At 50.2% G+C, this 21921-nt stretch overlaps 1 protein-coding gene across 7 annotated transcripts in view; it reads left to right on the plus strand.

Moving 5' to 3' along the window:
• Positions 1-21921, plus strand: part of MSI2 (musashi RNA binding protein 2) — a 402467-nt gene that overhangs the window by 132856 nt on the left and 247690 nt on the right. For all 7 annotated transcript variants that reach the window (XM_055399098.2, XM_055399088.2, XM_055399156.2 and 4 more), the window contains one exon: positions 8916-9008. In XM_055399098.2, coding sequence (XP_055255073.1) covers positions 8916-9008 — 93 coding nt within the window. The remainder of the gene's footprint in view (positions 1-8915; positions 9009-21921) is intronic.

Raw genomic sequence — 21921 nt, forward strand, 5'->3', positions numbered from 1 at the left:
AGCTCATCCACGCTGGAGTATATGGCAGTGCTCCATTCCTTTTTGTGACCACATAATATTCCACTGGGCTTTCCAGGTGGCTCAGTGGTAAAAGAATATTGGCTGTAGCGCAGGAGCTGCAGGAGACGTGGGTTTGGTCCCTGGGTTGGGAAGATCCCCTGGAGGAGGAAATGACAACCTACTCCAGTGTTCTTGCCTGGAGAATCCCGTGGACAGAGGAGCCTGGCAGGCTACAGTCGATGGGGTTGCAACGAGTCAGATATGACCCAAGTGATTTCCCACACACAGTACTCCATTATGTAGATAGATCACATTTAATTTATCCATCCGTCTATCCATCCATCCATCCGTGGGCATTCGGGTTGTTCTGCTTTTTGACGAATGAACAGAAAGCGGACTGCTGCTGTGAACATTTTGTGTGGAAGGTTTTGGATGGACATGTATTTTAGTTTCTCTTGGTGTATAGTGAGACTGGAATTGTTGAGACCTATGATGACTCTACGATTAGCCAGACTATTTCCCTAAGTGAATGCACCCTTTGACGTGCCCACCAGCAGCGTCTGGCCTGCTGGTCTCGCATCTTGGCTTCAGAATTGAAAGGGGCTGAGTCAGACTTGCTCCTCATGCTCTCCCCCCACCTCCCTTTCCCTGGTTCTTTCTGCTGGGAAGTCAGGAGCCAAAGTGTAGGAGAGACTTCCCTGGTGGTCCAGTGGTTGAGAATCTGCCTTTCATTGCAGGGCACGCGGGTTCAATCCCTGGTCGGGGAACTAAGATCCCACGTAATGTGAAGGAGCTAAGCCCAGGCACCACGACTCCAGAAGCACAAGCACTGGGGGGGAGCATTATATATACATATAGCTATAGGTATGTATGCTTTTTACAAAGGTGTAGGAGATTCAGCAAACAGGACGTTCGAGGTTGAGGAATTCCCTGGCGGTCCGGTGGGTGGGACGCCACGTCCCGAGGCAGAGGGTGGGGTCTGGCCCCTGCTCGGGGGCCTGAGACCCCACGAGCTCCGGGTTGGGACGCCGCGTTCTGTGCCTCGCGAGCGGCGCTAGGGGGGCTGCAGCGCGGCCTGAGGACGGCGCGGCGGGGCCGGCGGCCCGAGCGGAAGGAGGCGCGGGCCGGGCCTGCGCGTGTCAGCCCGGCCCCCCGCCCGCTGCGCCAGGCGCCCGCAGCCCGCGGGTTGTTCGCTCGGGCCGCCGGCCCCGCTTCTCTGGGCCCGCGCGCCGCGCCCCGGCCTCGAGGCCGAGCGCCGAGCCCCGCCGGCGGGCGTCACCGGCCCGCTCGCGCGGCGGACGGGGCGCCACACTTGGGCTGCGCCGCGCCCCGCGGGGCGTCCTGAGGGCTGCAGCCCGCCGTCCCCGAGGAAAGGGGCTGAGGCCACGGGGTCGGGCGCCTCCTGGGCCCCGCACGCGGCGCTGGGGGCCGCAGACGTGCCCCTTTGCGGCTCAGGAGCCGGACGGCGGAGGTGGCGGTGGCGGCAGAGCCCCTTCCGAGGGTTTCCGTCACCGCCCTCGTAGCTTCTCAGAGCTGCCGGCGTTCCTCGGCTCCTGAACACGTCTCCCGTCTCTGCCTCCGTCTTCACACGACCGTCTTCTGGTCTGTAAGTGTGTGTCCCCGTGTGTGCGTGAGACCCTGCTTCTCCTCCAGCCAGGACTCCTCATTGGATTAGGGGCGCTCCTGTACGACAAAGGCCCATCTAGCCACAGCTGTGGTTTTTCCAGTAGTCTTGTACCAGTGTGAGAGTCGGACCATGAAGAAGGCTGAGCGCCAAAGAATGGATGCTTTTGAACTGTCGTGCTGGAGAAGACTCTTGAGAGTCCCTTGGACTGCAAGGAGATCCAACCAGTCCATTCTAAAGGAAATCTGTCTTGAACATTCATTGGAAGGACTGTTCTTTGGCCACCTGATGCAAAGAGCCAACTCATTGGAAAAGACCCTGATGCTGGGAAAGATTGAGGGCAAGAGGAGAAGGGGAAGACAGAGGATGAGATGTTTGGATGGCATCACTGACTCGATGGACATGAATATGAGCAAGCTCTGGGAAGGAGATAGCAAAGGCCAGGGAAGCCTGCTGTGCTGCAGTCCATGGGGTCGCAAAGAGCTGGACATGACTTAACCAGTGAACGGCAACAACAGCTCCACCCAGGTGCTTTCATCTCAAGATCCTCTACAAATTTTGCCAGCTGCAAGATCCTCTTTCTAGAGAAGATCACATTCTGAGGTTCTAGGTGGCCATGAATTTCGATGGACCCAGCAAACCAATCTAATCTCTTTTCCACATATATGAGTCTAGAAATTTCTGGAGAAGATTAAGTTCCTGCCTTGTGTTCTGAGTTTGTGTGTTAAGTGAGTTTTGCCTTTGGATTCAGAAGTGATGGTGATGATGCTGGGAGTTGCGGGTGTTAGTGGTGGCGAGAGTGGTCGTTTACAGGGAGAAGGGCAGAACGGAAGACAATCTTGAGAACCTGGGAATTTTAGAGCAGGTCTCTAGGGAGCAGCGCTCTGGAGGGTGGGCTGTGGGGTATGGGGCTCCAGTGACCACACTCAGTCTTGCTGGAGCTTCTTTCCCATAGACGATCAGGCTTAGTTCTCAAATGCAGAGTTGATGATACCGTGCAATCCTATCCCAGGTTCTGAAGAACAAGGTACTCACCAAATTTAGAATTTCATTTGAAATCGCACAGCATCTGCCAGCATACCAGTTCTCTCCTGTCACTCTGTCTTGCCTTTAACTAGCACATGAGTCACCTTGCTGGGACTTGATTTTTTTCATCTGCATAATGCGGATAATGGGCAGTCAGATTTGCGAAAGCCCACCCACTGGTACCATTCTCGTGTCCTCTGGGGGCTCCTTCAAGCTCAGGTTTCCCTCAGATGGGAGAGCATCTGCAGAGAGGCCATGTGCTTGGTCAGTGGAGATGTCTGGTGTTTTTCACCAAGGGGAATGTGAACTCTTCAGGAACATGGTTATGGCAAGAGCTGAGTTAATTTCCCTGGGCCTCTCTTGCACCAGTTTCAGACTCTCCTGAGCTATTTTCTGCCTTTCCATGCTTTTATTAGGATCACAAATATTTGTTGTTTTGTTGTTTTCTTGGGTGACAGCTAATATCTTGGGCCAGTGCTGGTGGAGCTAAAATTTCCCCTTCAATCTCATCGGAAAAGATTCTAACAGCCCCACCCTCTATTTTGAGCACACATACATACACACACCTGCTTTATTAGATTTTATAAAAATACAACCAGTAGCTCCACTCCGAGTGACCATTTCAGATGGAAACACATTTTTCAAAAGAGTTTTTGCAACTTTTTAAAGAAAGTCAGCTCTCTGGTTAGAGGCAGGAAGGTGGAGTGTCCTTTGCAGCCCTAGTTAGCAGCTGGCTTTGGCCAGTTCGTATGTGTAAACAGCAATTTTCCAGACTGGAATGGATGCTGGGGTTTTCTTTGTTGAGCCAAGAGGTGCGTGGAGAGCAGTGGTGTTTACTTAAATTATGGGTCTCGATGCAAAACTTTGCAGCAGTGATTTGTGAGAGCCTGAACCCTCCCCGCCCCCTGTGACACACACAGACACACACACACACACCACACAGACACACACACACACACGCGCACACACATGCACACACCCCTCTTCCCGGAATGTGGCCCTGGGCCGTAGCAGGAGGCATCTGCTGGGGGAGGGGCTGTCCCCAAGGCTGCGGGGCTCTTGCTCCGGGTGGGTATCTTGTTCGTGTCTCTCAGAGTGAAAAGCATTCACATATCCGAAGCGTTTTCTTCAGCCTTTCCGCCGAAAGTGCCAAGGCAAGGATGTTTCAGGTCCTTCTGGTGGGTTTCAGGCTGAGCTCTCTCTTGTGCAGAGGGGTGGCTCTCTCCACGAGGGTGCGCTGTGTGCGTCAGTGTGAAGGCTCTGGGCTGGAAACCAGGTGCCCGAAGGGCCTAGCACAGGAAGGAAGCGCGGGTGGGTCCCTCCTCTGTGCGCAGGGGACTTTTCTAATGAATTTATTCATTTAATTGGAGGCTAATTACTTTACAGTATTGTGTTGGTTTTGCCATACACTGACATGAATCCGCCATGGGTGTCCATGTGTTCCCCATCCTGAACCCCCCTCCCACCTCCCTCCCCATATCATCCCCTGGGTCGTCACAGTGCACCAGCCCCGAGCATCCTGTATCATGCATCAGACCTGGACTTGTGATTCGTTTCACATATGATAATTTACATGTTTCAATGCCATCCTCCCAAATCATCCCACCCTCGCCCTCTCCCACAGAGTCCAAAAGACTGTTCTATACACCTGTGTCTCTTTTGCTGTCTCGTATACAGGGTTATCGTTACCATCTTTCTAAATTCCATATATAGGCATTAGTATACTGTATAGGTGTTTTTCTTTCTGGATTACTTCAGTCTGTATAATAGGCTCCAGCTTCATCCACCTCATTAGAACTGATTCAAATGTATTCTTTTTAATGGCTGAGTAATACTCCATTGTGTAAATGTACCACTGCTTTCTCATCCATTCCACTGCTGTTGGACATCTAGGTTGCTTCCGTGTCCTGGCTATTATAAACAGTGCTGTGATGAACGTTGGGGTACATGTGTCTCTTTCAATTCTGGTTTCCTCGGTGTGTATGCCTACCAGTGGGATTGCTGGGTCGTATGGCAGTTCTATTTCCAGTTTTTAAAGGTATCTCCACACTGTTCTCCATAGTGGCTGTACTAGTTTGCATTCCCACCAACAGTGTAAGAGGGTTCCCTTTTGCAGAGAGGACTTTTTATAATACCAAGGACTAGAAAGTGGGCCAGCGAGTCACCAGGCCTGCTCGCTGTTTCCAAAGTCAGAAGAGGGTTAAAGATCTGGGGGTGCTGCGTGGTACCTGGGATAAACAGAAGCCAAGACTCAAGGATGGGGAATAGAGAGGTATCCCCCAAGGCATGTACACACATGCAAGAACACACATACATAGAAATGAAACCTTGACAGTACCGATGGGGGTTCTTAAGGTTCTTCATTCTTTAAGAGTGCCTGGAGACGCTGGCTGCCACATCTCCGCCCTGCCCTCTTCCTGCCGTCCTCAGCAGTCATGGAGGTGGGAGAGAAATGGGAGAGCGTGTGACTCCAGCCTCCTCTGCCACACTCTGCCTCCCTCTCCAGAGTGCAGATCATGGAGCAGCAAGCAGCCCATGTGGCCGTCATGCCACCAGAGCTGACGGAGTGAAGCGCTCCCGTTTCCCCCAGCTCCCCTGGCGGGAGGGGTCACCTGCAGAGCTCCCCTCAACCGCCGCGGCCCCCTCTCCTGAAGCCGCGACATCGGTGAGCCCCTGACCAAGTGTTGCCCGTCTTCCCACTGGCCTCTTCATGTTCGGAAGGTTTTGATTAAATCAGTCTCCTTTCAGTGTTTGCTGAAGAGTGGGATCCATTTCCGCAGCTGAGCTGGTTCCTGGAGAGGATGTTTTCGTCACTTGAACACTTTGGCGCATTGTCTGGGGCCTGGAATTTCTCATCCTTGTTTTAAAAATAAAGCATTTTAAAGACTGTTTTGGGACTGTGTAGATTTATAACTGGGTGTCTTCCCCAGCATTTAGGGCTCTGTCCTGGCAGGTTTATGGCCGTAGGGCAGCGGTAGAGGGTGTCAGAGGGGACCTTCTTGTTTCACCAGTTACTGGGGAATGAACACGCTGTTGACTTCCGTTATTTAGGACGAACACATGTTGGTCGTTTAAATCTCTGCGTCCATGTGAACGACTGGAATAGAAATAGGGCCAGCTGTCTACACCCACCTGGCGCTACACCATGTCTGAATGAGACCATGGGGTTCGTTTTATGGAATGTCTCTCCAGAGTCGCTTTAAGTTGAGAACTCCATGAGTGCATGTTTGTAGATCGCATTAGTGTTTCTTTATAGATATTTAATTGCTTTGCTGGAGCTAAAAAAAAAGGAATGAAAAATATAAAATGAAACTGTTGGGAGTCTTTGCCAATCTGAAGCCATGTGGAGATGCTGGAAAGTGTTTTTGAAATGATGGTGGAAGAGAATGGGGCAACAGGGGTTGATTTATCAAAGTGTTTGATACAAGATTTCTTTCTCCTGCGCATTTGTTCTGAGCTTGAAGGATGGATTTTGTAACTGACTTTGGATTCAGGTACAGTGACCGTGTATTTTGCATCTCTGAGGTGTCCCAGCAGACACTTTGGCATATGTTATTTAATTTAACAGGAATCTTATGTGGTAGGCTAATTATCATATCTCCATTTTAAACTGGATTAAACTCCATATTATATTAGAACGTAAATTCCAGCACTTTGCTTGTAGTATTGTCTGTTGAACAAATGCATTAAGAAAGTTAGGTTAGTAAAATTTGGTGATTAGTGAGGTGAGGTGCGGGCCTGGTGGAGCTTCACTGTGAAGGTGACCTTGACCTCCCAGGGGAACTGATGGATAAGCAGGGAGGTAAGGAAGGAGAGGAACAAGGAGCTAGATAAGGTGCCTGCCTGTTAGCCAGAGGAGCTCAGTGGTGTGGACATTGGTGGGATCTTCATAGAATGTCCTCATGTACGGTATCTCACCTAATCTCTCATTCATCTGAAAAAGATGAAAAAAATAGTAAAGGACGATTTTAAACACATGTGCTAACCACTGCCTGGCGGTCCCCAGCTGTGAGACATACGAGAGTCATCAGGCCATGTGTCCCTGAGACAGTGGAGGACGTCCACTCCGGGGGTGTTCCGGGTCTGGCTCGGTCCGTGGGCTCCGCTGGCCTGGGTCCCGTCTGGGAGCCACTGAGCTGAAGTGTGAGGGCCCGGGGTCAGGAAGCCTCCCCATTGGGGCTGCCCGGCCTACAGATCCAGGAGGGTTCAGGGTTAGTTGGGAGCTCTGGTAGAGGACCGCTGTGCAGCGCCCAGAACCCAGCTCGGGGTGGGGAGTGCTGTCCGGGGTCCCACTCAGACTGGGACACAGACGCCGGGTCCCCAGCGCCTTTCACACTCTTAGCAGGGTCTGTCTTTGACGGCTGAGTCTCCACTGTTGGGCGGGGTTGTTGGTTCCTTGTCTCCGCAGATGTATGGATACTAGGTGATAAGTGGTCCAGGCAGCCACGCCCCCAGACTCCTGCACCGACTTTTCATACACATGTGTGACATGGTGGGTGGCTTTTCTTTTAATATTCTTCGATTCCTCTCACTGATTTGGTTTTGGATCTCAATCTTGGTTTTATTTGTATGTTCTCATCAAACATTTTTCCCCCCAGCTTGATGGGGGTATATTTGACAAATAAAATGGTGAGCTACTTTAAGTGCACAACGTGACGACTTTTAAAAAATGCTTTTATTTGTTTGTTTAACGTTTGGCTGTGCCGGATCTCTGTTGTTGCGCAGGCTTCTCTCTAGTTGCAGAGAGCAGGGGCTCCCGTGTAGCTGTGGCGCTCGGGCTTCTCACTGTGGGGGCTTCTCTAGTCGCAGAGCACACCTCCAGGACGTTCGGGCTGCAGAAGTTGCAAGCCCCAGGCTCTAGAGCGCGGGATCAATTGTTGTGGCACGCGGGCTTAGTTGCTCTGCAGCGTGTGGGATCTTCCTGGATCAGGGATTGAACCTGTGTCTCCTGCGTTGGCAGGCGGATTCTTTACCACCGAGCCCCCAGGGAAGCCCTCCAATGTGATGATTTGATGTGTGTGTGTGTATTGTGACAAGAGGCTACCCATTGAGTTAAGATGTTGTATTTTTATTGTGTGTGACTAGACTGGGGAGATCCTGTGTTCACTTGAGTTTTACATTTTTTAATTTGACGTTAAAGAGAAACCAAACCAAACAACCCCCAAACCCACGTAGCCTAACTTAGTTTTCAGAATAAAATTCATTTTGTTGTCTTTCACTCTTCCATGTAAGATTTTTGGTCCCGCTCTGAAGAGCTCACATCACTGAACTTCTGCCTCCTTTTCCTTTGGGACTGGTGGGATTTTGAAGGGCGACCATTTCAGAAGTTCATTCATTTTTGTATCTAACAAACTTCGGGTGTGGGCTTCTGTGCAAATGCCCTGTATTTGCACTGCAGGGCATCCTGAGAAGGTCAGGAGACGGTCTGGGGTGGAGGTAAGGAGGGCAGGATTATCACTCACTTTAGCACCAAGTGGAAAGTAGCGAATGTGTGAGAGGCAGAAGGCACGGCGTTAGGGGGCTCAGAAGTGAGAGACGCAGCCTCTGGCGGGGGCAGCCAGATAGGTATTTGGCATCTTGGAGAAGAGCGTTGCATCTTGGAGGGTAGTCAGCTTGGCGTGGGAGGTACAGGCGTGGAGAGGTCTCCCAAGGAGAACCCGTGTGGACAGAGGTGGGGAGGCCTGGGAACCAGCTGGGCTTGACTGAGTGTAGGACTTGTCAAGGGGAAATGGTGAGAAATCCCGAGGGACAGGAGCCCTGGGGGCAGGGGAGGGGGCTGACCCTCCCAGTGCCTGTCCTGTTGGCAGACACAAGCCAGCACCCGGAATGGCTCCGTGCAGGCAGTCTGCACAGAGTTTTGAATTATGTGTGAGTTTCTCATTGACACATTCCATGGGTACTTTCTGGGCAGCACGTCTTTATGCACATAGTTCTCCTTTGTTCGCATCTCTTCGGTTTAAAATAGCTCTGACGTGTGACTTCACATCACAATGAAGCTGTGTGTTATGGCCAGTGAGGCTTTGAAGTCCACTCTCCATCTGCATGAAACGCCAGCTTTCAGGTTGCGGCCTGAAGGCCTGAGGTATCCCTCGTGACTGTCTCTGGCATCCTGAGACGTCTGAAGGGCCTGCTCTGAGCGAATGAGATAGTCCTCGCATCGCTTTCCTCTCTGGAGAAGTATGCAGAGAGCCTTGTTCAACAGCTCAGTGAGCGTGGCTTCAGATAACCAAGTTAACCCCCGTCTTCCTCTTGTTGTTTCTTGCAGATGGTCACAAGAACAAAGAAAATCTTTGTAGGGGGACTGTCTGCGAACACGGTGGTGGAAGACGTGAAGCAGTATTTCGAGCAGTTCGGCAAGGTAAGTGGCGCGTGGGGCTGGGTAGCCTCCTCTGTGCTTCGAAGTGGCTGCTGTGGCCCCTGCCTTTGCCGACCGTGTCCTCCAGAGCTTCTTCCTTGGACTTGGCTGTCAGGATGTGAATGGGTTTTGGCAGGAGCCGAGATGGAAGCCTGACTGGTGGTGGGCACAGAGCCCCGTGCGCCGGTAGGAGCAGACTGAGCGGCCTTTGAGTGCAGTTTTACTGGCCTTGGCTGGTCGTGTGGGGCCTAGGCCGGGAGCTGACGGGGGCAGCGCCAGCTAGGGAAGGGACTCTGAGCGGGGTCACAGGGCAGGAGCTCCCGCAGAAGCTGGTCTCTGCATCAGCACTGGGCTTCGTTCTGGGCCTTTCTGGAGGACGCACTGAAAGAGAAGGCTCCCTGGGGGCTGAGCCCTCCTCCCCTGTCAAATGCCTGAGGAAACCCAGGGAAGATGCTGGGCGCAAACCTGTCAGGATGTCCAGGTGACAGCAGTGTGATCATCCCCTGGGCTCTGCCGGGGTATTGGGCCCAGAGCGACTCAGGAGGCCCCAGAGGAGTCAGGAAACCGAGCGTGAGAGTGCGTGAGAGTCAGACAGACAGACAGGGTGCGTAACCGTGGGTGATTCATTCAGCCCCTTTCTGCTTGGCCGGGAGGCCCCACGGCCTTGGAGGGTAGGTTCTTCCTGCGGGGGACCTGTTCCTCGGGGACTGTTTCCCCCCGGCCCCCACAGGGTGGCTTCGGAGCTGCTGAGCCTTGCTGGCTGTTGTGCGGCGCCCCCATGGGCTCGTGTGTCCCAGGAGGTTGGCAGGTGCGTGGCGTGCAGGCCCGCCGCCTCTGTCTTTGAGCAGCTGTGGGCCTGGTCCTGGGACCACAGGCGCAGATGGGCTGCTTCTGCACAGGCCTGTGTCGTGTGCCCCTGCCCCGCCGCAGGGCGTTGTATGCAGAGGGATGCCTGCCCAGGGTCCTGGAAGACACCATCCTAAGCTCCATCACTCGCTTCCCCTGTGCCACCCGTCATGCGTGCCACGTGGGTGCCTATGTGGGTGGTAGCAAGGCACGGCTGCCCACTGGCCGGCCTGAAAGTTCTGTGCTTTCATTTCTTTGTCCGCAGTGATGGTCAGCTGGGGGCCTATATGCGGGAGAGGCCCGTCATGGGCTCCTCTTTGGGAGGCAGGCTTTGACTCCTGGTTAGCCTCAAAACGGGAGATTTTCCTGTTTCTGGTGTTCATCAGTTTCTGCGTGGATGGGAGACCATGCTTCCCAGAACCCAGCCTCCTCCCACCCAGCCTTGCTTTCCGAGTGGCACTCAGCTGCCCTTCTGGGTCGGTTATGAAAGGCTCCTTCCCCACGGCACTGTCTGGCATTGCCAGTTGGGGGCTGATTCATTCTGGCGGGATAAAGAATAGCTGAGTGTGCTGATGTCCGTTGTCTCGCTGCTCTTCAGGACTGATTCAGAGCGCCAAGGGGGATGGGTCCACCCACAGCCCCACCCTGCCCAGGGAGAGAGATTGGAAATAATTTAATGAGACAAACACAGCTTGCATAATGGAAGGCTCTGGAGTGCTGGCCCTTGTTGCTACCGTTTCTGCCTTTAAAACCAGGCTGGGGGGTAGTGTTTGCAAACATGAAGTGGGATTTCTTTTTCGAGCCGTAACCTGCCTTGGAATCTCATGGGCCAATTTGCGGGTGTCAGGAAAGTTGGTGCTGCCCAGATGGGCTGTTAGAATACCCCGAACAGGCTCGTACTTGCCGCATCTCCACACATGCCCGGCACGGTCTCTCTCCTTTCTCTTTCGCTCTGTCTTTCCATCGTCCTTCATTAGCACTTAGCGCTGTGACTCAGTCCGTGGGCCGGTGGCAGGGAGCGGCGAACCCGCAGCAGTGACCGTCCCTGCCCTGGGAACCACGTCCTCTTGTCTGCCGACGGCCGCAGACCAGACTTCCCTGACTTGGCACTCGCCAGGTCTGAAGCCGCTCAGTTAATTTTGCAGTAATATCTGCGGATTTCAGCAGGATGCGTAAACCTACCAAGTATTTCACTGAAGGACTAAGGAGGCCTTTGAGCATATCCCAGCCCTCACACTCTGTATGCTCACATGTTACTAGCCTGGTGCGTCAGTGTGCTCTGCGGGTTAGCGGAGTCTGTATTCAGGGGAGCTTGTTCCTTGTTTGGCTGGTGGCTGGTGTGACATGTTCCCTAGGGTAGGGCCCACCGCCTCTCAGGATTCTGATGTAATTCACTTGAGTCCAGAAGGATCCCACAAGGGGAGACCCTGCTGCTGGGCCTCAAGGGCCATGAGTGAGCCCTGACCTGTGAAAGGAGTCACAGTAAATTGACAGACTGATTGAGGGAAACGGAAAAAACACACGCACACACCTGCGTACAGTTTCCTCACACACCTGTACACACTGCCCACTGTGTCAGGTTGTTCGGGGCTCTTTTCAGTTGGTTAACTACACATTCAGTTCAGTTCAGTCGTGTCCAACTCTCTGCGACCCCATGAATCACAGCACGCCAGGCCTCACTGTCCATCACCAACTCCTGGAGTTCACTCAAACTCATGTCCACAGAGTCGGTGATGCCATCCAGCCATCTCATCCTCTGTCGTCCCCGTCTCCTCCCACCCCCAACCTTTCCCAGCATCAGAGTCTTTTCCAGTGAGTCAACTCGTCTCATGAGGTGGCCAAAGTATTGCAGTTTCAGCTTTAGCATCAGTCCTTCCAATGAACACCCAGGATTGATCTCCTTTAGAATGGACTGGTTGGATCTCCTTGCAGTCCAGGGGACTCTCAAGAGTCTTCTCCAGCACGACAGTTCAAAAGCATCAATTCTTCAGCGATCAGCTTTCTTCACAGTTTAATTCAGTGAATAATATAGTGAGTGCGTGTTAAGTGTTGGATATGGGCCAGGTCGGGCTTCCCTGGTGGCTCGGACGGTAAAGAATCTGTAATGCAGGAGACCCAGGTTTGATCCCTGGGTCTGGAAGCTCCCCTGGAGAAGGGAATGGCAACCCACTCTAGTATGCTTGCTTAGAGAATTCCATAGACAGAGGAGCCTGGCAGGCTATAGTCCATGGGGTTGCAAACAGTTGGATATGACTGAGCGACTAGAACTTCCACCTTCTTTCATCCATGGGCCAGGCCATTGACTTACATTATTATCTCACTTAATTCTTCTCTGCGGTGCTGGTGGGGGCCCTGCCCATTTTGTAGATTGTTAAATAGAGTCTTGGTGGCACTGCATCTTTGACTCCAAGTCACAGCCTCCTGAAAGGTCACAGACTTCCCCTCTAGGCTTGTCTAATAACAGAACCCAAACTTTAGGCCCTGTTTCAGCTGCTTAACGACCCATGAGATAGACTTAGGGCAGGGAGGGTGCCCAGGGGCAGTGCCGGGGACCTTGGCCTGCTCGGCCTCCTTGCTTCTGCACAGCGGATTCAGGTGTCCCCAGCAGCCCATTTTCAGGGGTGGACAGCACAGGTCGGGGGGGTGAAGTCTCAGCAAAGGTCACCCAGGTAAACCAGGCCGTGTAACAGCCAGAATGCGTACCCTCTTTCCTCCCAGTGCAGAACCTCTTGCCCCTCCGCAGCCTCTGTTCAGAGTTTGCCGCCTTCTTTTCAGTTTTCCCTTGTGGTCAGGCCTCTTTGCTCTCCCTCTTCCTGTCTTGCCTGAGGTGGCAGCTGTTCAGCTGTTTATTTCAGGTGGCAGTCAGGATGGGGAAGGTGGCTGTCCTAGGGCTGAACTCAGGAGGGCTGAATATGTCATTACTGTAAGTGGAGTGGGTGCAGGACTGTACACCCAGAGCTTGAAATAACTCAAGTTGGATGCTTGTAATTGCCTTTGGTGCTTTTCTCCCACTTGCTTCCCAGAGATTTACAACCCGGCCCCCAGTTTAGGGGTGTCGCTCCTTGTTTGTATTTAAGATGAGACTGTGCAGTCGTGGCATAAGGACTCTGGTGACTGGTGCCATTCTCACCCTCTGGGTAGTTATTCTGGCCCCCTCGTGGGAGTAAAGTAAGAAGAGGTACCCCAGACCCTCATACTGGGCATGACCGCATGGGGACGCCTCTGTGGCACCTTAACAGGCCTGTGCTTTCCTGGCTTCAGCTTCTTACCCCAGGGAAGGGCGTGGAAAACCTGTAAAGGATTAGATAGTAAATAGTTTTGGCTCTGTTACAGCTACTCACTTCAGATATACAGAGGATACAGCTGTAGCCAACACACAAACCATTGTGTGGCTTTGTTCCAATAAAACTTTATTTATCAAAACAAGTTTTGGGCCCCATTTGGCCCATGGGCCATGATTTGCCAGCCTCTGTACTCGATTATTCCTAAGGTTGGTTTCAAGCTTGAAAACTGAATAATTTAGAAACTGTTTAAGTAAGCTTACATAGATAGGTAGGTAGATAGGTATCTACAATATCTATAGACTGCAATGGAGGTAAGATGTTATCAGTAGTAATGAGCAGGATGTACTAATCGTAAACAAAACAGCTGTAACAGTGGTGGAGTTCGTTTGTGCACTTCAGGGTCCGGGGGTGGGGAAGGGACTCTCTATTTGGAAAAAGCTTCCATTTATAAACTGGAATCTTCATCCTTTGAGTAAGGTCTAGGAAAGCTGTAACCTATTTCCAATTTCTTATTACCTGTGCTAAATCTGAATGAAGGAAGATGCAGAATTTGTGAGGTTGAGATGTTAGTGTGAACTTCTTTACTGTGCTTTGGTGTTTCTGGATTAGAGGGCCATGTGCTTCGTGCTGAGGTTTTTAATGCATTAAAAAATCTGGTTCCCAGGGATGTCAAGGGAGGTGGGTGGGACATCTCTTGTGCAGATGAGGAAGCTGATGTTGAGAAAGGTCAGTAAGTTGTCCCCGGTCGTGCAGCCTGCATTGTTACCCCAAATTCAGCATTTATAGAACCTCATCTCCCACTTTACCACGGAGCAGCCCCCACCCTCAGAGGGAGAAGGTTCATTTGTCAGGAATGATGATCTCCGGTAATTTGTTTTACTGCTTCACTTTTCCTAGTGGACGCTATCTGTGCTGACGATTTCACACCGGCAAGAATGATGTATATAGACCACTCCGAAAAATGGCACATAAATGATGCTCTCGATACACGCACACAAACCCCGACCATCCATCGGGCTGTTGGGCACTGTTCCCCCTCCACGGTCGTCCGGACGAGCCTGGCGTGGCGATTATTAAAAAACCCTGGGATCAAAGCGGCTCCATGTACCAGAGCTTCCTCCTTCTCCCCTTTAGGCCCCTCCTTCACGTACCAGTTTCTAAAATTCTCACTTATAGGATTTGGGAGATCAAAAAGAGGCCTTTAAACTTAATGAATTCTCGGCTTCGTCCCGGATGGAGCCGTTGTGCACCTTTCAGCCGTTCACCTCGACGAGAGGGCTGCTCAGTGCGGGCTCACTAGGTAATTCTCACTTTATATAACTCTCTGAAAGCAGAGCAGCCCGCATCTGGAGGCTCCCAATTATACTTCACATGGTGAACTGTGTAATTAGTTTGGAAGACTTACGCTTAGTCATTGGTTTATCCTAATCGGCTTTGGCTTTCCCCACCAACAAAGTGAGCTTATTTTGCTAAGCTGAACCGACTCTGCACCCTTTGTTCCAGCCTTTTATTGTCTCATTCCTTTCATTCTGTTTTACTGCCGGAGTTCTGTTTCATTAGGCCTACAAGTCATTTCCAATTCACTGGGCTGCTACAATCCGGCCTTTATCACTGGCTGCCCTGGTTCCCATGTCCCTTCTGGGCCACTGCCCGAGAGTGCAGGTTTGACATGAGGGCTTTAACCCTTTGCTGGGCCAGCCCCTCACCATGGCGGATGGGAGGACGAGGCCCCGAAGGAGAAGGAAGTCTGCAAAGTCCCCCTCTGTCTCATCTAAGGCGAGCCCCATGGAAATGAGACCGAAAGGGGCCTTCGAGCCCTAAGGGAAGTTAGCTTGACTTAGAGAATGGTGCTAGAAAACTTTGGCGGGGGGAACATGGAAAACAAGAAGTTGTTGTCTGCTTGATGTAACGAGATCTCATCGATGCCACTCGTGTGGGGTCCGCCTCGTCTCTTCTGTCTCCAGGTTTTATGTGCAGGCACGACGCGGGTACCCCTGGCCACTGCACAGACATTCCTGTTGATGCTGTGTGTGTGTGAGGAGAGAAGGATCTAGAATAAAAATATCATAAACCCTTTGAAATGGGAAAGGCAGGAGATTTGTGCGAAAATAAATCAGCAAGCCACTGTGTTCCTGTCGGTGGACTGTGGTTTTATTGCTTCCTAAGGCAAACCGTCGATGCACGGAGCTCTGGGACATGTGCGGTTCTTTCCGACCAGGCCCGGAAAACAAAAGTCCTGTCCGTGCTTTGTGGGCTTCACGGCCCCCACAAGACCAGCGTCTGCTGAAGTGGTTTGCACACACTGACTCACTGGAAAGTGAGTAGTGGGTGTGCCGGGCTCGCCTGTCACCTGCGGGCCTTCGCTCTGGAGGGCCGTGATGTCCCTTGGACCTTGACTTGGAGCTCCAGAGTGCACCAGGAAGGGCCAATGGCTCTTTCCTCCCTGACCAGCCATGCTGAAGGCTTCTTGTGTGTTTAAATTCTCTTCCTGTAATAGCTCAGAACAAGGCCAACAGTGTCCTGGTGTTTTATTAAATCTCTGGCTGGTTTGTGTCAGTCTCTCCCTTCGGAAGTGTGTCATATCGGGGAGGGGACTGTATTTGCCCTGTGACCCCTGGCAGAGCTGCTGAGGGCAGAAAGTCACAGCTGGCAAACAGGGGACTCCTGCCTCATCTGCGGGCCTGAGCCTCCTGGGCCAGGTGACGGCAAACAGAGCCCATAAGTAATGTGAGCCTTGGGCTTCGCAGGTAAAGCCTCTTGCCGAACAGCTTTCTGTTTTCCTGTTGAACTTCTTCCTCCATTTCTGCTGCAGCCCTTGGAGGAAGTTGAGTTAGAAGCAGATTGATTAAGCACCCCAACCTCACTTCTCCTAAAAATCCTCTTTTTTTTTTTTCCCCTGCTTAAAAAAAGGAGCTCCTGAAATAGATGAGTGGGTTTCTAGGAAAACTTCCCATTTCCCTTTTAGTGTATAAAATATAGCCAGATGTTGTTAGGCAAATGCATCAGACATTATTATTGCTTGGTTAACAGTGTTTTAAAATATACAAATAGAAAAATAGGATGCCTTCTGGATCACAAGCTGGGAAAACTTTGAGATTATGCTAATCACATGTGTATGCCGAGTAGGTAGAGGAAGAAGGCGCAAACTTTCTGGCTGTGTGTTTGTACCGTGTTTCCCAGTGTGGTTTAGCATCACTGAGTTTTTATAGGGGGCCCGGAAGAGGAAAAGCAGGGGCAGGAGAGCCCTTGGGCAGGAAGGAGTTAATGAGCCTTGGGAGAAGGGGTTTAAGGGCTCCTCCAGCTCACCTTCCCAGAGCCCTCCTGGCAGCTTGAAGACGTCACTTACAATGGAGTTGTTAGCATGAGAAAGAAGCCTTTCTCCCCCTGGATGTACTTCAGTGGGGACTGAAAGTGTCTGAGAAATCCCGGTTCAAGCTTGTGCCAGTGGGCGCAAGGAGTGGTTCTTACGGGGGAGAAAGCTCAGTCCATTTAGACTGGGCATAGAAATCGGATCCCATTGTTCTGTGGAGTGAACGCTGATACAGAGATTCCTGCCCTCCCCTTGGCCCACCGATAGGATACTCCATTACATGGGTTGCCTGTGCTTTTCTTTTTTCTTTCTTTTCTCTTCTCCCTGTTTTTTCCCCGTTTCCTTTGTCCTCTGAGAATTAGTCTCTCTGTAGAACGGCTGGATTTGTCTGGTTACCACCCTCTAAATTTTTACAGCTCTGTGTATTCAAACTTGGTATTTGTGAATTAGCTGAAAATGGGCCGCCCATCAGTACTTTATTTACATTCGAAGCCATAAGAGTGAGAGCCCCAGAAAAAATGTTAATATGCAGGCAGAGGCAGAAGGGGTGAATTTCTGACTGTTGCTAACCTCACTGCTGCCTTTAAAACCAATCATGAGGCATACGGCTGATATTTAATAGCTTTTAGCTGATTATTTTTCTTCTCCTCCTCTTTCTTTTCTATCCAAGTTGACCTGGGTGTACTTGAACGGAAATGAAGTCATCCAAATGCTGAATTAGAATAATCACAGGCCTCCAAGAATGAAATGGAAGCAGAGATTAAATGGTAGAGGGAAAGCTGGCATTAATAAGCAGCAGGAAAACTTTGCATAAAATAAATAGGAGATTTGATAGATCGAATTTGTATGTGTGTTTTCCATTTTTTCTCCACTCTGTATTGTCTTCCTAGAGTCGAGTTGTTGGCAGAGTGGGATTTGATTTGCCTCAAGTCCGCATACCTTCTGCAGCCAGGGTGATGGTCTTTTCTTCTTCAGGGGATGTTTGTGTGACCAGGACGTTTCCAGGGTGGAAGAATCTGGGTAGAGGGGCCCTTACTGTGAAAGGTTGGTGATTACTCATTGCAAAGTGCAGTGGTTGGGCGTTGGCGGGGTGGACACAGATGGAAGATAACACGCAGCAGGCAGACAATGAATATTATCGATGGATCCCTGATTGTAAGGAGAGAACAGGGCTGAGAAAGGTAGGGTGACCAACTGTCCTGGTTGGCCTTGGTCCAAGAGATTTTTCAAGAGCTCAGGACTGCAAGCCAGAATGAATTGCTCACCCTAAATAAACGGGAAAGTTGAGTCGCTTGGCCTGAAACTCCAAAAGGCATGAAACTTGTGATCACCTCCAGCAGATTTAAGTATTCCTTCCTGTATGCTCCAGAACACTTACTTTGTAACTGTTTACAGTCTGCACTCCTGATTTAATTCAGCCATGGTGGGCAGGAGCCCACACAGGTCAGCAAGCATCGTAAGTGGCCTGAGGAAGGCAGGACAGACAGACAGACCCACAGCCCCAGGCAAGGGCTGCTCATCTGGATGTGGAGTGTAGGATCCCAATAGGCTCCTACTTGGGGATTATTTCTGTGTCTTTTGAAAATAAAAATTTCTGCCCTTTGTAGCAAAAAAGTGAGTTTCTTGTAGTTAAAGAGCAAAATAAGGATTTAATTATATTCAAAACAAAACAGCAGAATGGTTTGTTTACAGGAAGTAGTTTTTTAGGTGGTCTGTCATGGAAGATGTAATTTGTGGAATCGGATTAGTTGTAAATTAGAGATTTTTGGTTGTTGAGGTTGCTAATGGTCTTTTTATAATTGGCAGCAGAGGTAAATATTTTCATACTTGCTTATTGTTTGTAGAGTGCTATTACTTGAAGAAAAACCATTTAAGGCGCTTTTCCCTTCAGGAAGTATAAATAGAGTATGGAACGGTCAGAGGCACGCTTCCTGGTCTTCTTGTCGGCACTCTTGGGGAGCTGCAGGAGAGCTGGGCAGGCACCAGAGAGACAGGTGCTGTGGTGTGTGAAGCGGGTTGCTGATGCTGGCGTTAAAAACAACAGCAAGAAGGTTTTCTCTTTAAAAAAGACCACCCCAAATGTGATTTGGTGTGGCCACCATGGAAAACAGTATGCAGTCTCCTTTAAAAACTAGAACTGCCTTAGGACTCAGAAGTCCCACTCCTGGGCATATATCCTGAGAAAACAATAATTCAAAAAGATACGTGCACCCCTGTGTTCAGAGCAGCACCGTTTACAATCGCCAAGACATGGAAACAAATGTCCGTTGACAGGTGACTGGATGAAGAAGATGTAGTACATGAACACAGTGGAATACTTCTCAGTCACAAAAAAGAAGGGAGTAGTGCTGTTTGCAGCTGCATGGATAGACCTAGAGATTATCGTACTGAGTGAAATAAATCAAAAAGGGAAAAGTAGATATCATATGTTATCACTTATATATGGAATCTCGACAGAAACAGACTCAGACATAGAGCATAGACTTGCGGTTGCCAAGGGGAAGGGGGCAGGGGAGGGTTGGATTGGTCATTTGGACTAGTAGATACGATCTATCATGCATAGGATGGATGAACAGCAAGGTCCTGTTGTATAGTACAGGGAACTATATCCAGTGACTTGTGATAAGCCATAATGGAAAAGAATACGTGTGTGTGTGTGAATACATATATGTGTGTGTGTGTGTGTGTATGTGAGAGAGAGAGAAAGTGAAAGTCACGAAGTGTCTGACTCTTTGTGACCCCATGGACCCCCAGTCCATGGAATTCTCCAGGCCAGAGTATTGGAGTGGGTAGCCTTTCTGTTCTCCAGGGGATCTTCCCAACCCAGGGACTGAACCCAGATCTCCCACATTTCAGGCAGATTCCTTACCAGCTGAGCCACAAGGGAAGCCCAAGAATACTGGAGTGGGTAGCCTATCCCTTTTCCAGCAGATCTTCCCGACCCAGGAATCAAACCAGGGTCCCCTGCATTGCAGGTGGATTCTTTACCAACTGAGCTATCAGGGAAGCCCGTATACATATACATATATATATGTGTGTGTGTGTGTATAAAACTGCATCACTTTGCTGTATACCAGAAACTAGCACATTATAAATCAACTATGCTTCAATAGAAAATTGAAAGGAATACCCTATTTCCTTTATTGATAGATGTGTTTTAGTAGCAAAAAGGAGGATTTATTGATGCCGTAGGTCTCCGTTCCAGCTAAGTTGGCATTTGTCCGATTCAGAGATTGCAGTTCGCCCAGACTTTCCATGTGCCTTTTGACTTAGAATTGTCCCAGTGGCCCTGTGGGAGGGAAGCCTGTACCTGTTTGGAAGCCAGGACAGGAAGCCCGGGAAAGCATGAACAACTTGATTGGAGCTGCAGGCAGATGACAGTGGACCCCGAGTGCAGAGCCGAGCCCTGGCCAGGAGGCCTGGGCTTGTGGCTCCAGCACAACTGCTGGGCTGGCCACCTCTCTCAGGGCTGAGGGCGCCGTGGCCAGCGGTGAGCTGGGCCGTAGAGTGTCTTTGGCACATCTTCCAGGAAGCTGACTGTGACTTTATGGTTGTTTAAAACATATATTATGTTAGAACAAATATTATGGCATGAACTGCAAAATTTGCATAATTGTTTTTGAAAAACCCTGAGACTTGGAGACGTTTCAGGATACCTGCTGGCTGTGATAGGCTCTGTCCCCCGTCATTCTGGGCCATCTTGGGATTTTCTTGACTTTACTCCTAGCAAGGAGCTCTTAGGTAGAAATGCTGAGAATCGATACTGTGTAGCATAGGGGTGGGCATATTTTTTCTGAACAGGATCAGATAATAACTGTTTTCAGTTTTGTGGCCCAGATGGTCTCTCACAAGCACTCCACTCTGCCATTGCAGCAGGAGTGACAGCAGTCATCGGCGGTATGAAAATGAATGGTTGTGGCTGTGTTCCAATAAAACTTTATTTACAAAACACAAAAGGCTGCTGGATTGGGCGTGAAGCCAGAGTTTGCCAGCCTCCTGGTTTTGCATATTGCCTGGTAATAAGGGCATAGGTTTTTTTTTTTTTTTTCTTTTTAATACTCAGATTGGCTGGTGTTAAATCCCAGCTCCTCTATTTATTAGCTTTGGGCAAGCCATTTAACTTCTTTCTACCTCAGTTACTTTATCTGTAGGATGGGAATGAGGATGGTACTTAAACCGCCCAGGATTGTCATGATTCATAACTGAACTGAGACATCCATGGTTCTTAGCATCCTGCCGAATCTAAGTGCGTGAGAAATGGTAGAAAGATGCGCTGCTGTCAGTTTCATCCTCTTAAGACGCAGGCAGTCAGTCCTGAAGGAAACCAGCCCTGAATATTCATTGGAAAGACTCGCTGAAGCTCCAGTACTTCAGCCACCTGATGCACAGAGCTGACTCACTGGAAAAAATCCTGATGCTGGGAAAGACTGAGGGCAGGAGGAGAAAGGGAGACAGAGGATGAGATGGTGGGATGGCGTCACTGACCCGACGGACATGAGTTTGAGCAAGCTCCGGCAGACAGTGAAGGACAGGGAGGGCTGGCGTGCTGCAGTCCACGGGGTTGCAAAGAACCGGACACGACTGAGCCACTGAACAGCAGCAAGACCCAGGTTCAGCCGCTAGAGTTGCTGTTCCAGTGCCCCTCAGCAGTTCCCCCTACCACCTCCCCCCGACCCCCGACACCTCTCTCTCTAATCTGTCCCGTGGGTGGGTTTACCACTCAGTTCTTCCAGTCTCCTTGGGGATAATGCAAATTGAAAGTCTTTTCTGGATCCTTTTTGCCTGAAGATGAAGATTCTTCTGTATAGTTTTCAGTGACACATACCTTGAGTTCAGTTCGACTACCCTGATGACTTGAGTTTGTGAAATTGACTTTGGCTGCTCTGGCTTTGATGGGAAACATTGAACTGATACAGACCAAAAGAGAATTCTTCTGGTTGGACCCTGCTGATGAACTCTTTAAACTTGCTTGAATAAGTAAACTTTTTTTTCCGCCGAGAAGGAATAGAAGATACTGTCTGGAAATTGTCCCAGTATCATTTAAGCTGATGTTTATTAAGATACATTTATGTATTGATCCACTAACCTGTTTATTGAACTTATTTAGCCTCTTGAGAGGGCTTTCCACATCCTCATTTTTCTTTCCTGTGTCTAATAAGCTTGGTCTTCTGGTTTTTGAATTTATTGCAAATATTAAGGGGTGGGAAGATGTTAATTGACTCAGTGTAAAGAGGAGAAAGGAAAACCCGTAAAAGCAAAAACGATTTCAATCTTAAAAAGTAGCGTGTTACAGAACCGTTTGCTGCAGGGGAACAGTCGTTCTTCCTCGTTAGATCCGGAAGGCATCTCATCTGCAGCCTCGTATGCTGTACATTGGGTGTTGATCCATTCACCCGGTCTTCTGAATGCCAGGCGCTTAGCTGGGAGCCAAGGGCACAGCCCTGAACGAAACAGACAAGATCCTCGCTTACTTGTA

The sequence above is a fragment of the Moschus berezovskii genome, chromosome 20 (assembly GCF_049115385.1).
Source record: "Moschus berezovskii isolate FMDL1 chromosome 20, NW_MosBer_1.0, whole genome shotgun sequence".
Classification (NCBI taxonomy): Eukaryota; Metazoa; Chordata; class Mammalia; order Artiodactyla; family Moschidae; genus Moschus; species Moschus berezovskii.